Below are 25,406 nucleotides of genomic sequence, written 5' to 3'. Positions count from 1 at the left end.
GTTTTACGAGCAGGAAATTGAACGCTCGGCAAACTATATGACGTAGCACGATGGCGTAAACCTAATCCACGAGACATGTGACGCCAGGGCTACAAAATATTATCGCGTCACTCGTCATCATGTTTTCAAAAATGTCTTGTCGAGCATTTATATTGTCGTATATGTAGTTCAATGTAAATCTCAACGGCCAACATTATCCATTGCATATTTATCTGTTAACGAATACGATTTATCTGCCTGCCTCACGATGCAATAATTTAAATACCTATACTAAAATATATAGGTACAAAGTATTATTATTATTTTGCACTTTCCACGCTTTCGTAGGTGTAAGTTTGCAGCAACCGTCTTCCGAATCGATAGGTTATTGTTTGAACACTTTCAGCTGCATAACAAGTATCCAATATTTACCAAACATTTAGTGGCAATGTTCCAATAAAGGTGCACAATAAATATCCTGAAGAAAAAATATTTTGATACTTTCAACGAGTAATCCGTTCTAGTGGATTGAAAATAAATAAAAACTCTAATTTTGCAGTCACAATGAAACCGTGTCGACTTCCAACATTGACGGCTGAATTGGAAATATTGTCTAAATAAGTGGGCGTGCAAAACTAATTAATTTTATTTTGAAGATAAATAAATGTCACTCGATAAATTATTGAAGAGCTATACAGTACTTCATCAATACATTAGCTATATATACATATATATTTATTTATATGTATTATAGGTTTACCTATTACATTTTTTATTAAAATGCTACAGGATAGTATTATACTTACCTAAAGCATTCTGCGGTGAATATAATATAGGTTATATGGTATCAATTCGTGATATGTGCAATCAATTATTAATGATTGGCTTAACTTTAACTGCACGAAAATAGAAACTTAAAAATAATAATATTGTTGTAAGGAAAATATAATATAATACGAGTAGATACCTCTATATCTTTATCGTTATGGCCGAGATTTAAAATATTGAATAGAGTATAGACTGTAGTGTTTTTAATAATTTTTAATCGTTAACAGATACTTATATTATTATGTACAAAATAATTTTGCATATTTAATAACAACAACAACGCACTTGAGTAACGATTTGGGTTCAATTTATATAGTATTTCATATCCAACAAAGAGTATTTAAATTATATACAATTATTTTAATATCATAATCGGAAAATATATCATTAATCTTTATTTAATTGAGCGATAATTTATGTGCTAACATTTCTGCGTAGTTATTATAATGCTGCCCCTTTCCACTGAGTTTACTTTACACGCGTTAATTAGTGGTTTAATATGAAACATAAACACTAGTTTCATTTTCCGAAATTGGTCTTATTATAGTGGCCTAACAAGTTAGGTGTAAACCTCAAGTAGAATAATGGACTCGGTAGTTTTAAATTGTAAATAGTAGAATACAATTGTGAAAATAACACTTTTAAAGTAATGGCCATGGTTGCCAAAAAAATTTAAATCGACTTAAAAAAAAAAAAATAGATGTATTGGTTTACATACGATTAATAAAGATCTGTGAAAACAAAAAATCTTATGAAATAATTATACCTTTTAAATGTTGTTTCGTACAGCTTATGAGTTATGATAAAAACGTTATTCAAGTTCTATACTTTAATGATATTCCATAAAAATACAAATGTACATGCTTGTATTTATACAAGCACAATACAAATTAAAAACTTTTATTTGCCTACATTAGCTTCACTATATCAGAAGATCATTAGTTTGTTCGCCGATATTATAGTGCAAGATCACACATGAACCATCTGACACCTAAATATAATTAAAAATATCCACTAAATATTTAAATCTATCATTAATAAATGATGGTTATAATATTAATACCATTCTTCAGCTTATATTATATATAATATAATATTGCTTATATTATTATATAATATACTATAAAATATAAATATGGATAAATAGAAGAAACGTAGAAAACATGTATAAGATTTAATACTATAATTTAAATATTACCACTATTAAAATTTGTTTCTTTTTAAAACTAGTTAGCAAAATTCTATTTAATTTCAAGAATTTAAGTTTTTATTTTATTATATTTAATTAATTCATACCTAACGGATGAATATTTTGTTTAATTTTTTTGTAAAATACGTACCTACATATATTTTAAAATGGAAAACGAATAAAAATATTCGAAATAAATTATACACATTTTATTCTTTTTTTGTTTACTAATACATTGCCATCAGCGATATGGGCAATTGGGCTTACAAATAATTTAAATCAATAACATATTATTATGAGTACTTATCCTAAATATTAATTTAAAATTTTGGTTTGAAGATTGGCAGCTGTCATGAATTGGATAATTTTGGCTATGCGTTGAAGGTAATTGTGGAGTATTTCGGCAAGAGATTCGGACAGGTTGTGACTAATTCTGATGTTGTGGTAATTCGGCATTCAGTAAAAATGTGACTTGGACACCACAGGCTGTGCATATTGGAGGTTTTTATTTGGCCATTAAGAAACTGTAGGAGATTTTACTATGTCCGATTCTGAGTCTTGATAGGATAAATTCATATTGTCTGGGTATTTGGATAAGGAATATCCAACTGTCGGTATTATGTTTGATGTGATTTAGTTTAGTGGAGTAGGATGTCAACATTTTATTCTATTTGTGGTAGATACACATACGTATTTTAAAAATTTACTTAGTGATTCGATTTTAAATATTGTGTATCACTTTTTCGTCGTATGTTTTAAAGTTGATATTATAATAATGATTATGGTTTTTATTTTTTAAAATTATAGATTTATGCTGTTTTTATTATGTATAATGAATGTAGAAATATATTTTTTAAATCGAATACTACTCATTTTAGCTATAAATGTATGGTAAACTTTAACTATATTATTTCGTTACACAACTTCCATGCAAGTTTCAACATTTCATCTAGGGCATAGTCTAATTTTCAACAACTTACTCTTAGCCCTTGAGACTGTCATCTTATTTATAATGAATATTTTAACATGATAAAATACAGTACATTGTACTTGACTTTTATACAGTAAGATCGTGGTCATTTAAATTGTATTATAATAATTATATTATAAATCATCTAGTTGAAACTAGCAGAGTTAAATTTCCAAGCGTCAAAATTCAAAAGAATAATATTCTCTTTTCGTTTAAGCTGCTAGAACTAAAAGATGAAAACAGTTATTTTTGTTATGATTGAATAAATTACTGAATGTCTTTGGGTTCATAACTATTAAACAGTACTCTAGCAATTAATGGAATGTATTAAGTGAAATATGGACTCACTAGCAATTGTTTCACGTCAGAGATCTATATTGCATATTATTAAAAAAATGTTCACGGCGGTTATACAGTAAATAGTGAGCTTAAAAACACAATAAGGGAATAATTTGGCGTTTTTAAAAATATTTTTTTTTTATATAATAATATGTAGATTTAATTATTGATTCTCTGTAATATAAACTTCCAAACAACCATTTAGGCAAATTATTCGAAGAATTATCAAAAACTAAAAGATTATAATTGAACACCATTTACAAGTTTCTATTTAGCCGGTAAAATCTAAATTTAATCTTTCGGTTCTCATCCATATAGCTTTGAAACCAATAGATGCTAAATATATGATAAAATAAATTGGTTATAACCAAAAAGTTCTATATCATATTCATTGCGTCAACTTTACAATAATAATAAATTAATATAATTAACCATTTTACATTTATCAAAAAAATAAAAAATTTCTATAGATAAAAGAACCATCATATTATTTTAGTTCTAACATCACGTCCTCTTTTGTTTAACCAAATTTTGTTTCCCGGAAAACTCGCATTTAATTCAGAACAAAAAAGTTCTAACTAAGTGAAAACATATATTCACAACCAAAAAGTTTTTCTGTAGAACTTTTTAGTCCTTAATGGTCATTTTTTAAATTATTTATTCATTTTTTTATTATATTTGATAACTAAACGTTTAGACAGGCATTGAGTCAATACATAATTTAAAAACAATACAAAGCTTTTTTAGTTTTGCTTATAATAATCCTAAATTACAAAACTTAACTACCTACGAAATGTGTTAACTTTTAGATTTGGAAATCATTAAAAATCATTTATTATTATATATAGAATAGTTTGAAGTTTAAAATTATTTCTCTCTTGTATAATTATAAATAATTATAAACCTTTGATATTTTGAAATAACCCCAATTTGTATGATGACTTCATGAGTCCCTGGTATGATGTACTCAGGTGAAAACAACATAAGTAGCAAAGTCTAATTTGAAAAAAGGTGTTCTGTTGTTCACTACTAGGTTGCAAGTGGGTCACTGAAATGAATGGTGTTGAATTTGAATCTAATGGTATAATAATATCATTATATACGAAAAACAAATTTGAGCAGAGACCAGTCTGCCAGCTGCCTTATATTTTTAAATTACAACAAAATAACCAGTGTTGTGCTAATGTTTATTTTAGATAAAAAATACTGTATTCAGATAAATGTATCTATACATAACCCGCAAAACTCCATAAACAATTTAATAACTTTTAATTGTCAAGTTTTTCCCGACGCTTTTGAAAATTCCTGGGAATTTTTCATTTTCAACTCTCTAAAGTACATCATTTTATTATTTCAAACACATCATTGTAAAAACAATACATGCATCGAGCGTTAAGAATCTAAAATGTAGTATAATTTATTTGAATATCTTATGTCTTGACACAGTACAGATTGTGTTTTTCTACGGAAAACGACAATATTACTATACAACCATAAATAGTTTATTTATTCTATTATATTTATTAACAGATCCGAGAAGTTATAGAACAGTAACATGTATACGTGTGATATAAACAATAAGTAATATAAATCGCATTATCTACAAATATATTACATAATATATATGTTTACACGTCATAAAATAACAAAAATTAATAGAAATGAAAAGATTACTACTATCATAGTAAACCTTATATTTCTATAAGAATTGTTTGATATTTTCTTGTATGCATTGTTCTGATATGTTCCGTTCAATGATAGTTCGACAAGCTGTACAGTAGTATTTTTTATTCAAAGTTTTCTCAATATCAATTAAAAAAAATAATAACGCTGATATTAAGAATATTTGAGGTAACGTCATATTATCAAATGTACGATTGTCAGATAACGATCCGCATGTCATTTATATGACTCTAGTGCAAACAAATACATTAATTGATTAATAGAGAAACCTACCATAACATTATTAATGAAACTTATGCATATTTTGTAATTTTGAAAAACTGTTGTAATATTGTATTCTCCTAATACACTTTTTTCTTTTATAGGTACGTCATAATACATATATACCTTATATTATTACCAAAAGTATTAATTATTCGTTAGTTCATTACATTTCTGAAATGTTGCAATTATATTAATACATTTGAAAAAAAAAACATTTTGTTCGCTATACTCCTAGCTACCAGTTGCATACCGCTTTGATGCTTTCTATGTATAGATTATTCAAGTTGTTGAAAACTTTAAATAACATTTTAACTTAGAACTATTTTGCCATTCCCCATATGCGGTACTAATGCGTCTAAACTTTGTTTTTTATGACTTCTCCGAAAATGCTTAGTCATTTATGATCGTTTGGAGTTTTTTTTCACATGTATTTTTTTCCATTCTCGCCGAACTGGGAGAAGTAAAACATTGGCTGTGGTAGAATCGAAAAAACCTTTTATTGTGTGGACCGCACAAAAGCAACCGATGTCGAAAAGTTACGGTTTCTCCAGACCAAGAGATATACACACACACCACACACACACACACACACACACACACACACATATATATATAAATCTGAGTGAATCTCTAAATGGAGCCCATTCGTTTGTACGTTAGTTATGACGTCAATTCCAAAGAGTTAGACGTATTAAAAAAATTATACGCACTCACATATTACACTCGAAAGAAAGAAAATCGTATTAGAAACTGTTTTATGGGTAGAAATAACTTGTACAAAAATAGATGCCAATGCGGTATATTATATATTATTTTTTTAACTAAACTCAATTTTCGACTTTTATTTTTACTCATTTAATGTTTCCATAGTATTATACGCAAACACCGTTGGTTTCTTGTGTATGACAATGACAATTTCAGAGCGGAAGTAAATATAAACCAATCCCTAACACCTACACGCATTTCTATTTTACACTGTTAGTACGTAGGGGTTACTCCTTCGACGTTTGCGTTCGCGTTCATTATATTGTAATATAATTCCTACCACATAAAATATGTATACATAAATCATCATAATTTAAAATGAGTTTTGTGATAGACTATTGAAAATAAAAACAACGAAGACGATTATATCCGTCCATAAACTTCTATACCATAATATTGTACTTAACATTTCATTTTTTGTCAAAAACTGATCGATTTTCGTGTTTAAATATGTTTAGAAAGATCTGTTCGCATCCAAGCTAGAAGCGACCGAATCGAACGCACGAGATAGGAAACTATCGTCGTCGTCCAGTGGCAGCATGAAATCTAAATGGTTAAAGGCCATCAAGAGCCTGAAGACCACCAGTGGGCCTACCAACAACAATACGACACAAAAGGATGAAAAGTGAGTGGTTTTATAACAATTTATTAAAATATATGTATAATAGATATCCGTGTAATATAATAAGCAACTTAAGTTTTTATTTGACCAAATAATAGTAGGCACGTTTTAGATTTCTATAACTTTTTAATATATACATATACCTACATTATGTCTTATCATAACGATTATTAAATTATTTTCTATTTTTTTCTCAATTGATTCGTATTTTTTATAGGAAATAATAATGTATATTAGTGTTGGATATTACATTTTATTTACTATTTTACCATAATTTACAATAATTTATGTTATATTCTCAATTAACGTAGCTAACAGGAAAATTGTAAGATATTGTACAAAAGTAGGATCATGAAATATCAATTAACAATCTCATCGGTCGGTTAAAATCTTTTATATTTATTTTATTATTATAATTATTATTATTATTACTAAAATTATGGTAGAATTTGATGATTAACATTTACAGGTACCTATTCTGACGAAATTTATTATAATTAGCTTGGACACTAAGTCACAAACTTTGTTATACATATAGAAATAGCTATATATTATGTGTATATATACAAAATTATCCATTTAAAATACTACACTCATTTTTTAAGTCAATTTTTTGTGATTTTGGAAAAACCATCATTTTTATATAGTGAAGTAATTAATACACTGCATTTGTATAAACTATAAATAAAATCTAAGTTTGTTGTTGTTATAATATTTTTAGGTTTGTTTATTATTTTTAAAAAATTTTTTTGTATGTCAAAAATGCCGTAAAATTGGTTAAAAAAATACTCTTTACTCATTTGTTGATATTTAGTTGCCATTGAAACTGTACTTAACATGAAATCGTCAAGAAAATAATCGGTGACGATTAATCGTTATTATTGTATTTATTTTTTGATTTCCATGGCAACTGTAATGATAAAAAAAAATGTTTAACTAGTCCAAAACCATAATATAATAATATATGTAAAAACCAAACAAGTTTTGTAAAAAATAAGAATTATACATTATTTTATGAATACTTGAAAAATACAAAAGTACAACAATTGACTTAAAATTAGTGTAGCTATTCAAATATGGACCACACCGTATATAATATGTCGATTCGCTATTATTTTTATATAATATGGTGTCATTCGTTATGTAACATAACACTGTATAGAGTTTATTTTATGTATACATAGGACTGATGAGATTGGGCGTCTAGATAGATTAACGTTTAGTCAGATAAGTAGTCGATCGTGTAGCCTACTGCAGCTAATGAGCTTACAACTCGAATTCATATGCACATATATATAATATAATATATACTCACGGTTCTTGTCGCGCAAGCGCAGTAGTCGAATTCCTGTATACGTCCCATGAGCTTAAGTAGATAGGCCGGCAAACATAATACATTTGCGGAAACAAGATGATAATATTACGACGTTACAAAGGCGTTTCCCGGGAATGCTAGAATTATTACACTGTTAATAAAATAAAATCATATTTTTTATCTATGTAACACGGTGCAATAATTATTGTCATCTTAGATTGTATAATATACCATCGTCTTAAAACCAAAAATAAAGATTTATATCGACAAACCGTTTTTGAAATACACTTAGGTATCACTTATTGTACGGTTGAGTCAATTAATAGATCTCTGAGTTAGTATATAAATTGATCATAAAACGATGTTATTTAAGTCGTATTATGGATTCCAACAGTTATCTATAGGCTGACAGTAATGTCTCCATGACTCGACTCCGTTTTCAGGTACCATACCTATATAATTGCAGGTATTACATTACGGTTTCCTTCCCGATCGTATACGTTAAGACAATAACATTTTTTTACTTCATTACGATGTAACTGTAGCAGTCATTATCCATATTATATCACGCAAACCATTGAAATAGATATAATGCTGTTCACGCGTATAATTCTGTACTGCTTAAACACCAGCTGTCACACATGCGCCCACGAGTCGTGCTAAGAGTTCTCGAGAAATCGAGATAACTCGTGAACGTGCATTTATAATAACTGTGCAATTACACTCAATTCCAGTAGTATACAATTTTATTCATATCCTTTTAAGTATCATATTTCTCTTCAAAATTGATAATTATATGATAAAATATGCAAAACCTATAATTGTTACGTTTTATCACATAATAATATAAAATAAAGGTGTGTACAAAATTAAATCTATTTGATTAAATTACTGCCAGTGTCATCGAACGTGTTAACCATGCTTAAAGCCTAGGATAAAACAAAAAAGTATTGTAAATGTATGTATAGGTATATATTTTATTATTACAATTTAAAATATCATGCCCGTTTAAGACTCGTATAGTTATTTTATGTCCAACAAGCAAATATACTATACACATACTTGTTTTACATTTTTCTCAAAAACCATAATATTTAGAAATATGTAGTCTTTACTAAAGGATAAAAAGAGGGTGATTTTGCTTGGTGCATCACTTTGTGAACAATTTTTACCATAATAATAATGAATTTTAGTTATTTACCTAACATATTAATTTCATGAGCGTTTTCGGTGAAATGTTTTTTGAAAATTACACATTTTAGTTCATTGTCAAAAATAAAAATAACTATGCTTGTAAAGAAATATTTATCCCCCAAGAGTACAGGAAATTAATTTTCGGAACTAAATCGTAAAACTCAGTCATAAAATATGTCTTATCATTCCTATAGGTACTTAAAAAGTTACAATGGCTTACATAAAGAAAAATATATCCTTTTAAATTAATTTTGTTGTGTATACATGTATGTATTTGATCAATTGGTAAAAATTATCAATTACTTTATTAAATTACTATGACGTAACAAAAACTATTTTTTCTGAAAAAAATGTATTAATTACTTTTACTGTGAATTAAGCCCGAATAGAGTTTTATTTGTTTTATAAGGAATGATAAAATATAGGTATACTTTGGTTGATATAATATGATATATGTGAATAAAAAAAATATCACCATGATATGATTTTCATAAGAAAAATTATAACACAAACAATTTCCCTGAATGCATATTACACCATTCTTTTTAAAAACATTTCTCGAATTTGATGTTAAAAATGTAACAATAATTAAATAGTTAATATTTTTTTAATCATTTTACACTATATACACAGTGTCGAATATACTCTTTCCGGGACACGTAGTTATTTTTATGGGAATATGAATTCGAGTTGTAGTTTAATTAACCAACTTAGTATCATTGTTTAATATATTATTGTATATTAATTTAGTTGTTTTTTTATTCAGCTTTACTAACATAATGTTTTGTGTGTTTTTTTCATTTTTTTGTTTGGCTGTTTGATGTGTGCTCTCGCCAAATAAAAAAAAAATAATTATACTTATACCTCGGTAAAAAAAAAAAGGAAACACCAAATGTACCACGCGGTATCGACCATAATTGCAATGAGGTAATTGTTTTATTATTATTGTTTGTATTTTATACTATTACTATTATTATGATCACATGTACATTACAGGATATTATATTGAATGCATATAATATTTATAAGGTACTGTCGGACCGGTGACATCATTATAATTATCTATCTATACATTCTTTAAACTTTTGTATTTTTTACATAACGTCGTTGAAGTAAACCAAAAATTACATTATGAAGGTCTTTTGGTAATTTTTTTGTTGGTGTATTTTAAGGAATATGAAGACGCTAGCAAAAAGTATATAGTTCTAAAACGAAACAAAATATTTCGGATCGATCACACGTGGCTTTCAAAGGTCTCGGTCATTATTTATGTATACCATTGACGTGCACGTTCTGGTGTGGACGTTATACATAACGATTTCCCCTCGAGACGCTCCTGGTCATGGGTATATAATATAATAAGAACAAAAACAAACCGCAAAGTTTAAAATATATTAATAACCTGAGCTAAATTTAATAAAACCCGTTTTTGCAGGGCGTTTGTTTTTATTTTGCCTGTTTTATAATCGTTAATAATACATAATATGACAATAATATAGATCATGTCCGGCAGTTTCCAAATTATAATTGTTGGTGTATACTGTATAGTGTATACAACACAAGTGTCTTCGTTCCGTTTAAAAGTCGCGTAAAATTATTATAAATATATATAAACATTTACCCATCGATCGTGTAAAATAAAAAATTTACATTTCGTTTGCGTTTTAGTGGCATTAACCAAAGAGACATTATGTAGCGGTGACATTTAGTATCGGAAATATCTGAATAATGTATGTCCACACCGAACTTTAACCGAGGCGTTGTTGACAAAATGTCAACAGCGAATATATATACGCGTGTGTCCACGTATTCGAAATTTAATATTTATTAGAAAATAATATCACTCACCGAGTTGGTCACAATTACAGTTTCAATGAAGGGCGGACATTCCCGGGGCTGTCAAATAATATAATATGTATAATTTATATTATATATTTATATATATTTTAAGCCATTGTAGTTCAGTACATTTTTTTAGAATATTTTTTCTGCACGCTTTTTTCCTTTATTCTTTCTTTGCGAAGTATTTAATATTTCAATATTATATTTGTTCGTAGAGATGTAGTAATACTCAAAAATCATTCATTGAAAATCATAATAATATGTCTCACAACTATCATATTCAAAGCCCGTTTGACAGCTAAAAACTAATTATTTATAAAGATTTTTATTTTATTACTGAATTAATTTTTACGTAATTATTACGGTAAATTTACTATAAAAATCAACATTTCTAGACAATTGAGATAGGTATTTACTGTTATTAAAATTTTGACACATAAGTAAGTACTTCCGAAAACTCAACAGTATCTTCTCTATAAGTTGTTTTTTACTACGAAATTCTGAAAGTGACAACGTATTTATTTAAACTTTGAACAATTCTAGTTAAAATCAAGCAAAACCAGTCAGACAAAATTAATTGTATATATTGTTATTTATGTCTCTGTAACATGCTTTACCTAATCGTTAGATCAGATGACTTACTTTTTAGCCTAATAGTCAAATCAGATTCTATGGTACCCCTTGATCACTTACTATATTCTCAGAATGTGTAGATTTCTCGACTTCCTGGGTAGACTTATTAAAAAGTAGAAACATTGATTGAACTAAAATATATGTTTTTGTATGTACTTTATGTATCTACACTTCGGTATTATATACATTTTTTTTTTATGTATATTTATTATATACATTTTATAAATTTATTTCATACCTGCTTCTATAATACTGGTATGTATAATGTATTATATATTATGTTATATGCATAAAAATATTGCAAAATTAATATTTTTATTTATTTAAATGTCAGTTTAAAAAAAACCAGATTAATAATTTCTGTGGCATTATCGTAAAGATGTAATATATCATTCAGTGGCAATATCACTTAGTCCGAACCGGGATAAATAAATAATTCGGTCGAGCGATATATTATATTAATTCATGCTTATATGTATGAACGTGGGATGTAACGTATGAGTATCCAACGGAAATACCTTTTGCCTCCCTTTTGGCCTGCTGCAGATTGATGGGAGGGAAAACGAATTCTGACACGGCAAAAGGAAAATTACAACATAATATGCACATAATATTATATGTATAGGTTAAGGCCATTATAATAAATATCTAAGGGGACGCTTTAAAGTTTACCATTTCACTCAACAATATTCACCTTTATAATATAGTTATTTTATTCAATTCTCAAAAATATAGATTCTAAAAAATGTGAAAATCATAAATAATTATTTGTATTGTTTGAGATGATATTAGTTCATATAAAATATAGTCATTAGACAGGAAATATAAAATGTATTGTTTAAATTTGAATACTGAAAAATTTTTGTAAAATATTATAGACATAATAAAATATAAAAGTCATCTGATAAATAATAAGGCATCAGTAACCATTTTCGTGACCAATATAAAAAAACTATATAACTGTAATCTATAAATAAACTTAATTATTATAGTATATTATTATTTAACTAGGATTAAAAAAAAGTCTCAATTATTATTTACGTGTCACTCAACGAAAGACTATTTAAGACCAATGCAGTAAGTTTGTGATCAGTTACGACGTTTTTAATATTACATTTATTTTTCAATAAGACAAAATATAAAATATTTTGTAATACAGTGTCTACCTAATACAAAAGTACATTTAAGTAATATTTTGTTTACATCTGAAATCATCCAGCTGTAGATTATTTTTCCTAACCAAATGACACTCCGACCTTCGAGATAATGAGTCAAGCAAAGGTTGTCATTAACGACTGAGCATTATAAACATTAAATCCAAGATAAATAATATTATTATACAGTCACACACCTTATGTCTTAGTATGCATTCTGTCCTGAACTATATATAAACATGTATTATATAATGCATACATATATATATATATGTCTTTATTGAGATTTTTTTGAAATCCCTAATTTTGATCCCCCGTAACAAGGTTTTGTTATTTCATGCACTAACGCCGAATAGTTTTGGTAAATTCGAACAGAATCAAAAGTAATTTACTTCGTTCCGGCAGCGGTCGAATCCCAACTTTATGAATATGAAATACATCATTATAAATCGAGAATCGTTAAGACACAGATATAAAGCATGTAAATATATATGTGTACTGTGTACACAATGGGAAAGCGTACGACAAACAAATATAGAATATACGTAGGTACAGACCGTAAACAATCTTACAAATATGAAATAATGATCTTCGCACATTTCTCCGTTCTATTATGAACACCCCTGTAAATTTGCTCTCAAAATATGTCCAAATGAACATTATTGTCGAAACCTGAATCACCTTTCGTTTAGCCGCGATTGTATAGTATACAATAATATTATCACTGTACACACAGCCTGCGCGCGTTTTAACCCAACTTCATTAAACATTTAATTACTTTACCGGGAGAAGCTACTCGTCCATAATATTATCTTGACGAGACGTATGTAATTTAAAAAACAGTCAAAATAATGTTGAATTTATTCAGTTACATAAATATCGTTCTAGTTTAAAATTAAACAAACATACATTTAAAACATCAAATACGCGTTATTCGAAATTTGTCACGTTTCATAATGTGTGTGGGTATTCAAAGTCAACAAAAATAAAAAGCCAATATATATTATAATTTATACAAGTAAATAATATAATTATAAATTCATATATCTCTGTATTAAATTTCAAAATAAACCGTTACATTTATTTTGAAAAACCATATTATAAGTTGTTATAAACATGAAGTTTTATTATATTTTTAGTTAGCTCTAGTTGAGTACATATTATATTAATAAAATACGACTATTGTTCTTGAATTTACACTATAATATTTAGGTAATTATAGTTAATTTGATTATTATGGAACTATATAAGTAAGTAACTTTAAGTAATACTTCCTTATGTTACAAGTGTGTATAATGCGCTTTTAGTTCAAAAATTAAACAGTCGACGTGGTAATACTCATACAATTCGGTTGTATTTGCAAATTAATAGACATTTATGTTGGTCGACTTTTTAACTAAAACTATTTCTTTTTCCGTTAAATAGTAAATAAATTGCAACTGAAAGTTTTTCCATCTGTCAATGTCGTCTATCCACTCTCTCTTGTTTCACGATTAATCACCAAACGTAGTACTACACGCTAGCTTTTTCTAGAAGCTATATGCTTCTTTACTTCAAACCAATTTCAAATGTTGGCTGGGTTTTATTTTTATTTCCAGAAAATCAAATGTTAAAAGTCATTAGTTACATTGTAAACATCTAAATTATATATGTCCACAGTATCTGAAATCAGAACACACTACACATATTAAGGTAACTATAATCATAGTCTTAAAAATGAATTATATAACTTCAATGCTATGTATTTTATTTGTTTTGGTCAAAATGTATTAGTTTTACAATAACAATTATAATATAGTTAAATATTTGTTAATAGGTACTTGAAATTCTGAACATAATATTCATTCCATATATTTTTTTGATTTTCTAATTAACTGTTCTTTTTTTCTCCAAAATTTGGTGGATGTTGATTAGTCTCTGGGAAGTTATCAGTGAAAGTTAATTTCAATACCAATTTGATTATTATTTTGGAAGACAAATTATTTTTAGATTATGACTGTTGATAACTGATGTCATTGAATAAAAATATATTTTATATTAACTTTAATAAATATTAATAACAAGAAACAAACAAATTATTGACAAAGATTTATTATTAAAATTATATTTAACAATATTTAACTAGAATTATTAAAAAAAAAAATAATACATATTTAACATTTTGAATGTGAGGCATTTATTTTATCTATTTTGCCTTATGCATAATATTTAACATTGTTTTAATGCATCATATTATTCCCAGCCCTTGTGATTATAGTATATACTATATTTCATGGTACATCGTATAGGCATGTTACATATTATAATACACCTCATATTTAATTGATTTATACCTCCATCAAAAAATTATCAATTGAAAATAAACCATCAAGAGTAGTGTCACGTTATACTATATTGAAACCACGAAACCTTTGAATGTTTAAAAAATATATTGTTGTAATATTAAATTCATAACAACAATACAAAATTCGATTCAATGACTTACTACAAGAAAAAAATAACAATAATGAAATTATCTTTGACGCCACCACACGCCATTGCACGTCGTCCGGTCTCTTCACGTGTGGTGCAGGTTATTTTCACCTTACGGTCGCGGCGTGGCGGAGATTTTCTCCGATTTTCACCGTCACTTGAACCCACCGCCCGTACCTTTCGCACTGTGTGACCTTGATCGGGAAATTCGGAATAACAACCATCGCCACCCCTCACTCACCGCTAGGTGCTGCAGCGATATTTCCACCATTTCCCTTCTACCAGTTCTCACACACCTGCACCAATACCACTGAGTCCCTGGACAACCCCCGTACATCACCCTAAATCCTTTCTTAGCTCTTAGTTTTGGTGTGTACAAGTTTTTTTTTTTAATACGATACGCATTTATATCCTATCTACCGAAATTGACTGAGGATTGCGTAATATATTTATAATAAATAATTTTTAGAAACGAATAAAAAACCCATCATGAGATACATTGTTTGTAGATATACATAATATTTAATAGTAAATACTAATACAATTGTGACGTAACATCGAATTTGCGTAACATTATAATATTGTAACGTGAGTTCTTAATTTATCGTGTTTTTTTTTCTTCGTAGCCGACATTTGTTTTTTTCAATTCTATGTGTTCAACCAATTTCGTCTTATTATTCTCAAACATATTTCAAAGTTTGCGAGGTTTTAAACATAAAAGTACTTGAAGGTTCACCATATTGCTAGACCTATTCACTAGTATCTACAAATTTACCGAATACATGATGATAAGGGCAGAGGACTTATAGCATTTGCATATTTGTTTAGCATTAGCACTATCACAAAAATAGAAGAGTATGAAACAAATACGTTTCATCCTGAAACAAAGCTAGTTTTAAAATTTTATTTTGCATATAAATGCATATTTCGAGTTTTTTGTTTTTAGTGCGTATTTCTTCAATTTTATACGTTAAGATGCATATTTTCAATAATTTATCATTTTTTCAATATTTTTACCGTCGACGTTTTTATTTAATATAAATATTTAATATACAACCCAAATAATGTTGAATTTCAAATTATTTCAAATTAATATGGTTGTTGACTGTTCCCACACAAATGTTTTTCCTAGAGACACGTCTCGAGGATTGCCTATTAGGTTTATTTTCCGGTTATTAATTTTATTTATGTACAAATAATATTTTTCACTGCATAAGATATTATCAATACGGACCACGGGAACGTCGGCCACAGACATCGTAATTTAAATAAAATATCTTATTTTTTAATGCATATTTTGTACATTTTATGCATATTTGGTGATTTTTTAGAGCTACAAGTCCTCTGCCCTAATAATGATCATTGTTTTAGTGCTTTGATATTCATTTTAAAACCGTTACCGTACAGTCGAATACATCACACCTCGAAATATAAATTTAAGAATAATAATTTGACGTTTAAAAAATACCTAGGTATATGAAAAATTATTAAAAATTTGGTCTTTATTTGGTATTCAACAGTTTTTAAAAGTTACCAAACTCAAGAGACGTTATCGGTGCGCCGTTTTCCGAAAATGTTATGCGTAGAAAATTCATACTGGCTTTTGTGACTAACAGCGCTATGTGTATAAATATTATGGTTAACGAGCACCGACGTGTGTACCACCGCCAATGGATTTACATCCTAACATATTATATAAAATGATTTGACGTGTAAAACGATCCACGTCAAAGTTTTATTCATTCTTCTCAAATATAGTATTATTGTTGCTACCACAATACGAGCCCTCTTCTCGGAATACGCTTTTCACAGTTTGGTTAATAATATTAATAATATGTTACATCAGACTCATACTGTTCTATATAGCTGTATCCATTATTAAGTCATTATATTACGATTTCTGCTGTCCAATTATTCGATGGTTATAGAATGATTATATAACGATCCCTATGTGCACTACGATTTCAACGGAGTTGGATGGTTCAGATTTCGGAAACCCTAAATAATGCGCACCGCGGCGATTAAATATAATAACACGCAACGATTTAAGATAAGGATAACCGATAACACTTTACATTACACATTAAATTAAAATAATCCTTAACCCTCGCGTGTGGTCATACGTGACTCGCAATAAATATTGAGGGTGGGTTTGCAGTTCTCTAATTAAAATTTTTATAATTTCGATGTCATGAACATTTTGGAATACGTCATCACTGACGTCACGATTAGGTTTATAACTATAGCTGGTTTTAAAATACCGTCAAACATCTTAATTCTATTAAAGTATCAATTGTATGAGTTATACAATATTCAATAATAAGCAAACCATTATAGTAATTCACTTTAGGTAGCTAATAATATTTTTAAAAATATTTTCTACCAGACAATGCAAAAAAATCGTGATTCGTTTTCTTATTGTAACACATTTATGTTTTTATTTTGTTTTCGCACAGTTAAAATAAAGTACAACTCGTTGTTACAACTATTTATTCGTAATAGGCTATGGCCTGAGTTGGTTCGTTACAAGCGTGTTGTCGTTTAAAATTTGACGTTAATGAATAGTGCTTAAACCAGATTTCGAACTGAACTCAATTATTATAGAAAACGACCAATATACATTATTAGACCATTTAAAATATCATTGTCTGCAAATGTTAGTGATACATAATTTACAACGAATAGTTCATGAATTGTGTTCAATTTGTTGTTATACTCCGAGTCTATGTGAATATTTTACCATTCCAATAGTTTAATTTACTTAATGCGTTTTGTTCGAGCATAATAATTTACCTGACACCACTTAATGATTTAATTTGTAGTGGTTGTAGTTAGACGGTGGTATTTCATCAGAACGTTGAGAATATACTATATATGTGTATATTTAAGACGTATATAACTATAATCACACTTTACACTTTTATAAATACTAAAATTGTATTACTTCTATTTTTTGAATGCCTTAAAAGTTCAATTAACTCACGGATACAAACAAATTGTCTATAAATATTAAATTTGCTCAAACGAGCATTGATTTTATAAATAAAAATATATGATATTTTCATATGACGATATTATTTATTAATTATTTTTTACGTGATAATAAAATACCAACATTTTTAACTCGTTGTTAAACTATTTTTTTTCTCGATAGATCCGATATGAGATCAAAGGTTGAGAAATTTTAAACCCTAACACGATGTAATTTTAAGTATGTTATTCCATACCTTTATCAGTGTAGGATCAATGGTGTCGAATAACGTTCAAAGGGCTGCTGAAAATGACACCTATAAAAATGATGATGATATGTAATACCGTATTGCGCAGTTTGAAATCAACATACAGAAAATATACGAAACAACGTGTTAACTAACTTATATACCGTGTGATTCTTGTTACACTATGTACTCGTTGTGTTGGAATGTGTATTACGATTTATGGAATTTTATATTTGTAAAAATTAGGTTAAACACTCAAACCGAACAGCTTATATTTCGTTATTATTTTTTCAATATTATTTTGTTCATAGCCCTCTTAAGTTTTGATTTTGTGACGGCAGCATAAATTAAATATATTAAAATATAGGTATTCACAATTTAAAAATCAAAATATGGTTTTGAGTTTTTGACAATATTAAACTTTAATATAAAATTAAATATTTAGTGAAAACTAAATTACAAATAATATTAATGAAAATAAAAATAAAAATAAGAGAAAAATATAAATATTAGTAGTGCGTGTGCCTAAAATGTTTGTAAAATTTAAGTTTTCAATAGAAGTTAACGCTTCAAAATATAGATTGTTCAGTGTTTAAGTAATGTCTCTAGTCTCTATATGCTACAATATACTTTCAATATGTATTCATAATTTATTTACATTAAAAATATAATACTTTAGTATAGCAGGAGTTTCCTTTTATAACACATTAATACTTAATCACTATTTTTTTATTAAGTATGTTTCGTCCTTGTAATTTTTGGCATGTTTATAATATTTGACAATAAGGTTTTTCCTACCATATTTATCACACTTCAGTTATTTTTTAACAAAAATCTTATAGTAAATTACGCTTTTAATATTTCAGAACGATAATTATTGAGTGTTTTCTTAAATTCTAGTAGCTGTACGAATTCGACTATTTATTCGATTTAACCATCTATATAATAATATTAATAATGGTAGTTATTATTAAGATTATTTCTTTTATTATCGTCAGTGTAAAATAATAAGTAATGCTCCTCAGTTATGTGTTTATTATTTAAATTGAATGCGCCTCAATTGTATCCAAAAATGTTCTGTATAATAATGCAAATTTCAAAAGCCCAAAAGCTCTCTTGGAATACAAATGCTTTTGGACCCATTATGCGTAGGAGAAACATTTTATTTTCTCAACATCCTTGTGAATTATTTTCTTTACCAAGGGTATTTCGAAAGAAAAAAAATAGCACTTCACGAAAAGTAAGACCAGTACTGATTTAATAATAATAGTTTCAAAAGACCTATGATATTGTTAAGTTAACCTTTCAATTTGAATTCACTAATCAAAACTCAATAACTACGACTGTCATTATTTATTACTTAATAATTTAATAACAATTACAAACTATATGCTTATTAAAATAATTTACAAAATAAAACAAGACATTAATTTCCGTTTTTTTTTAAATTTCTATGGGCTGATAAAAAATATATGAGTACCAACTAACAAATTGAAATCGGTGAAATTAAACAAACGTATGCCACTTTACAGTAGTTATAATAATTATAGTTTTAAATTCATGTAATTTTATGAAATATTTTTTAGTTATTAATTCCATTAGTTTATGCAATACACATATTATAATGTGAATGTATGACAATTGTTTCAATTGATTTATCTGTATGACATATATTTATCAGCAAAAATGCTTTTGTTAGAATATCTGATTTATTGAGATTTTAAATGATATTGTTATGTTAATTACTGATTTTCGAGTATTGTATACTTGTACGACAATTATTATCAATGTAATTAATTTTATATAGTATACATATTATAACTATAAGGTATACGGTTAGGTTAAACCACTTAAACCATAGTTATAAAGTTTTAATGAAACATAACATATTGATATGTAATACTTTTAGTTAACATTTAATCATTAAGTATTTGAGTTTTAATGAAAATTGTAAATTGTCTACTGTCCAGTAAATCGTATACGAGAATTCCAAACTAAAATATCTTAAATTAAACTCAAGTTACGCAAATCCATAACAATACTTTCACCCCTACGCTACAGGTGCCTTGTTTTTTAGAACAAATAACCTGAGTAGTGAAACTGTCGGCTTTTAAAATCTTACGTATGACAGATTTAAAATATACGATTTGTTACAATATTCGTGCTGTTAATTCACCACATGGTCACTTGAGAAAATATAATTTTTCTTTCATGTATGCACACGAAATCAAAAGAGTCAAGACCTCAACTCGGATAAACATTTAAGCCCCGCAAAAGATTAAATAACGCTTCTCGTCGTCAGTATATATGACGCGATTTTCGATATACGACATAACGACATCCGTCAGTCGCCTCGTAAACTTCGGTCTATAGGGGGATTGAGTGTAGAGGATTGTTTAATTTAATGTATTGAAAATATTTGAACGGAAAAAAATAATACAATTCCGGACATGGTCCAACGTGGTGTTGTGTTGTTGTACAAATACAATGATGATGATGATAATGATGCCGATGTGAGTCGCAAGCGAAAAAAGTAATCACTGGTATTGTCGACTGTCGTCAAATAATATATTGTCGCCCGCATTCGATTCCCCCGATACGCGTGCCATTATAATAATATTGTTATTCCAAGGGGTCAACGAGATCGCATCGTACGTCCTTTGTGGGACGGTCGGATGTATAGCGTATATTATATTATTATGTATAAACACTCTTCTACGCGGTATTGTTATTATACTACCCTTTGACGACGGCGGTTTACCCGTACTATTATTATAATAAACATATATATGTATATGCACTCCTGCGATGCCCCGAAGTGCATCAGTGAAATGGCTGCGGTGGCCCGTTAAAATATAAGAAGCATACTTACGCTGATCGCGCGAAGGCTGATCCTTTTGACTCTATGATATTATGATATTATAAAATCGCATCCGGTGACAAAAAAAATAAATATATACCTATATAATATATATAGGTATAAAATATAATAAAAATAATACGCATTTAAACGAATATAATATAATATTTTTTATATAACATATACGCGGCAGCTATACAGCAGCTGCTGTTGTATACCTACAAGACTAGGTACTCTTATAATTGTTCACTCATAATTATCTAATTGTATAATAATATGTATAAATGTGTGTATGTAGGAAAACCGGACGTGACGGAAACCCACAATTCTCGGCCAACACTGAAACGGCGCACCAGTTCCAGGAGTACACGTATAAGAAAATTACACCATGCGATTTTTGTTCACAGGTCCTTAGAGGTAAGTCTCATCTAATTTAAATTAAATAACCTTTTTTTATACATTATTACGGCAGCGATAATTATTATCTATACATTATTTTTGAAATAGTCTAGCCAACGTTCGAAAGCTCGATGTATGATTATATATTGTTATTGTTTGTATGCTGATTCGACCTGATGAAATCTTATAATGTGATTGATACATCTAATGGTCAGTCGTAATAGAAGTGAAAATAGGGGCGGTAAAACTATGAGGCAAATCGAATACTCAGTGCCTGAGTACCACCTGCTTGTGGTACTTCTGCATACTTTTGTACTTCTCCCCCTCCACACCTATACGAAATAGGTTTAATCGATTGACATATTTTAGTTTCCATCTGAATCATTAAAATAATATTGTGTTATGCAATATACCGTAACGGTATAAGCGTGCTCACACGCGCTGATACCTGGGTGGTGTACCTGAATTGCCTATCCGGAACGCCGTGTTACTGTAGTTTTGTTAGGATACAAACATTAAAATGTATTTCAAAAAATAACGCATTTGCTTGAGATGGTTGAAAAATGGATCCTACATTCATAGTGTCATACGCTGGGATTATGGTTAAAAAATGTATTCGTTGTGTATTTTGTTTACCCGGTCGTCGTCACTCGTCAATAATAATATGTTTACCATTATCACGAGCATAATATACAGTTACATGTCATTAATTAAAAAATCCTATTTTACTCATCACTTATACCTTATCGGTGTTAGGTAAAATATAATAACGCCAAATCTTATTCGATTGAAATATTTCCAGGTCCAGTAATAATATGTCCGGCGGTAATTATTCATTATTTTGTAGGCCTTGTGTACTATACTATTATATTTATAGGTACTTTAAAATATAATAACGTAAGACCGCGAAGTGTTTTATACTCGTGCAGTAGCTATATTTTCACAGTTTAAATACGTTCCAAATATTTATATGCTGTATAATATTACCAAATATAATATTCAAGAGTTACAACTTGATATCATACACTAATAGCTTAACATGACTTGTATAATATTGGTCGTGTGCACAACGCTGTGGTACAACCTGCAGGATGAATCAACTTTGATCGTTCTCGATAAGATTTCATATTCAATAGTTTTATGGCAGGATCTTCAAAGTGAGATCAAAATCACACGCTCAAAACGAGTTTTATCGCCTTAAGATGATTTGCCTTAGGTATATGACGGGATAAATTAAGTATATGATATACAGTTTCACTTGAATATTTCGTAACGTTATGACTAAAGCAAAACTATTATGAGGGCTGTGTGAGTGGTCAACATTATATTATGCAGCTGAATGTTTTTATGTTCAATAATAAAATAATCACATGCAATTAAAATCACCAATGTTCAAATTACGTTTATAATTTCGTACAACTGCGAGCATGTCATATTTCGTGCGTAGATCCATTATATTTAATATCCGTTCGCCTGAAAATTGTATGTGTATAGTGTCAGTTGGGTATATATATATTGTTTTTAAATAATAGTACATCCCCAAAAATAAAACCATTTCTATATCGGCCTTGCAGCAGTTTTAGTCCTACACACATTGCTGATTTCAAACAACAGGTTATTTTTTTTTTCATTTGTCGGTACCGATTTGGTGAACACGCTTCAAAAAATATTATGCCATAAAATGATTAAACTCAATGGCATCAATATAGATTCAATAATTATATATTACCTATATATACTGACCGTTGTCCATTCTGCATGGTATCATGGATATTAGGTCGTAGCTGTCGACTGCACCGGTATCGCGAATCTACATCGAAAACAATACATTGTTTAATAATATAATATAATATAGTCGATTCACGTTGAAAAAAAATTATGTTTCGAGTTCAATGTCCAAGTTTGACATCGGGAAATGTCATGAGAAAAAAACCTCCGTTAAGAACCAAAATACTGTATACGAGCAATAATAATATATTATATAATACGTTCTGACGTTTCCGTCGGTTTTATTATACTAGCTATAGTATAAATTACATTTTTTACACCCTTTTCGGTCGCCACTGTTTTAAGACCGATTCCGAGAAAAAATAAAAGTACGTGATTATACTTCTTATACATTATGTGGCGAATTCATCGATTTCTCTACGGAAAAATAAAAAACGTGACTTCTATAGGAATTCTGTTTTCTCGCATCGACGACAGCGTATTTTGTCGGCACGGCGAGTCGTTCGTGTTTTTTTTTCATCATCACATCTTAAAAAATTACGACAGTGATGTTCAAGACGTATTATAGTAGTACCACGTAGTAAATAATAATATTTAAACAATATCTGTAAATACAATCAAACAATCGCATGTTTATGCGATTCTGTAGACGTATAGTATTTACACCGTTCGACTAAAACGAAACATTTTATAAAAACCTAATCTTCTAATCTATATAAATGTTCAACCTACTCAAACGTTTGAAGGTCTATCATTAAAATTTTGAAATGGAAATAATGTTAAAATGCCAGTTATATTATTCTATAATAACTATCGGAAAACTTATTTAGAAGCGCCAAGATCCTTCAGCACAGTCAATAAATACGCCAAACATAATATAAACAAAGCGTTGTTTTATAAATACTATATTATTATTGCATGGTATACACTTTTTGTAAATATATATAAATTTAATAGTGGTTTTGGTGGAAATAATGTTATTGCGCGATATTTACCTCCAATATATATATATTATGCGTTCCGAATTATATAGCAACGTTTTCCATTCGGTTCACGTATTCGACTCGGCGGCGGGCGGCAGTGGCGGCATTGGAAGCCCTAATCGAATCCAATTTGTATATCGTCCTCCGCGGCCGTCGAGACCTGCGCCTGGAAGCCCCGAAAATCTAATTTTGTTTACACACTCACCGCCTTGCCCGCCCTTCACCACGCCGTCAGGTGCGTAAACGTAGAAGTCTGGTGATGTGTGTATGCTTGGCATGTCGGTGAGTATGGGGGTGAGGTAAAAGAATCCTCGTGTCGTATTTTTTCTTAACGTGGTTACTGATGGTTTGCGGAGGAAGAGTAAAAGCGGCGTGAGTGAGCATATATACAGGGTGTTCCAAATTTCATGTGACAGCAGATTTCAGTATGATATATTTAAATTAGGGGAAAATGACCTATGTGAAAACTGTTTTGAATCATATAATCTAAATTAATTTGATATTAAATATTTTTTTTATTAATTAGGATGGGGAGGTTTGAGGGTCAACTTTTAAAATTCAAATGGGAACCTATATTTTTGAAATATGATTCCTGCACAGTTTAATTTTTAATGAATTTTGACGGTTCATTTACATTTATGTGATAATAATTGAAGGAGCTATCGACATCTGAATATTGGTGTTAATTTATAAAATGTCAACAGTGAATAATACTAAAAGTGCTTCCGTTGTACGATCCGGGTATCGAATTATCAATTTATTACAGTATACAGTAGTCAGTTCAAAGTACAGTATACCGTTTGATATTATAACTATCATATAATTTTATCAATAATATATGATATTATATTTTATAACCTTAAAATTATTTGATGTTTACCAATCAAAAATCAAAATGCATAAATCATAGGCATCATATAAATATAATATAATAATATACAATTTATAATAATTATACATATGTCTATA

At 28.6% G+C, this 25,406-nt stretch overlaps 1 protein-coding gene across 9 annotated transcripts in view; it reads left to right on the top strand.

Moving 5' to 3' along the window:
* LOC111030999 overlaps positions 1–25,406 on the top strand; it is a 268,635-nt gene that overhangs the window by 201,180 nt on the left and 42,049 nt on the right. For 8 of the 9 annotated variants that reach the window (XM_022310760.1, XM_022310758.1, XM_022310757.1 and 5 more), the window contains exons 11-13: positions 6,476–6,642; positions 10,031–10,075; positions 21,626–21,744. In XM_022310760.1, coding sequence (XP_022166452.1) covers positions 6,476–6,642; positions 10,031–10,075; positions 21,626–21,744 — 331 coding nt within the window. The remainder of the gene's footprint in view (positions 1–6,475; positions 6,643–10,030; positions 10,076–21,625; positions 21,745–25,406) is intronic. The other variant, XM_022310755.1, reaches the window with a different exon arrangement.

This window comes from Myzus persicae, unplaced genomic scaffold (genome assembly GCF_001856785.1).
Source record: "Myzus persicae strain clone G006 unplaced genomic scaffold, MPER_G0061.0, whole genome shotgun sequence".
Lineage (NCBI taxonomy): Eukaryota > Metazoa > Arthropoda > Insecta > Hemiptera > Aphididae > Myzus > Myzus persicae.
Note: the sequence above shows the minus strand (reverse complement) of the source record. Positions and strands in the feature narration are given on the sequence as shown.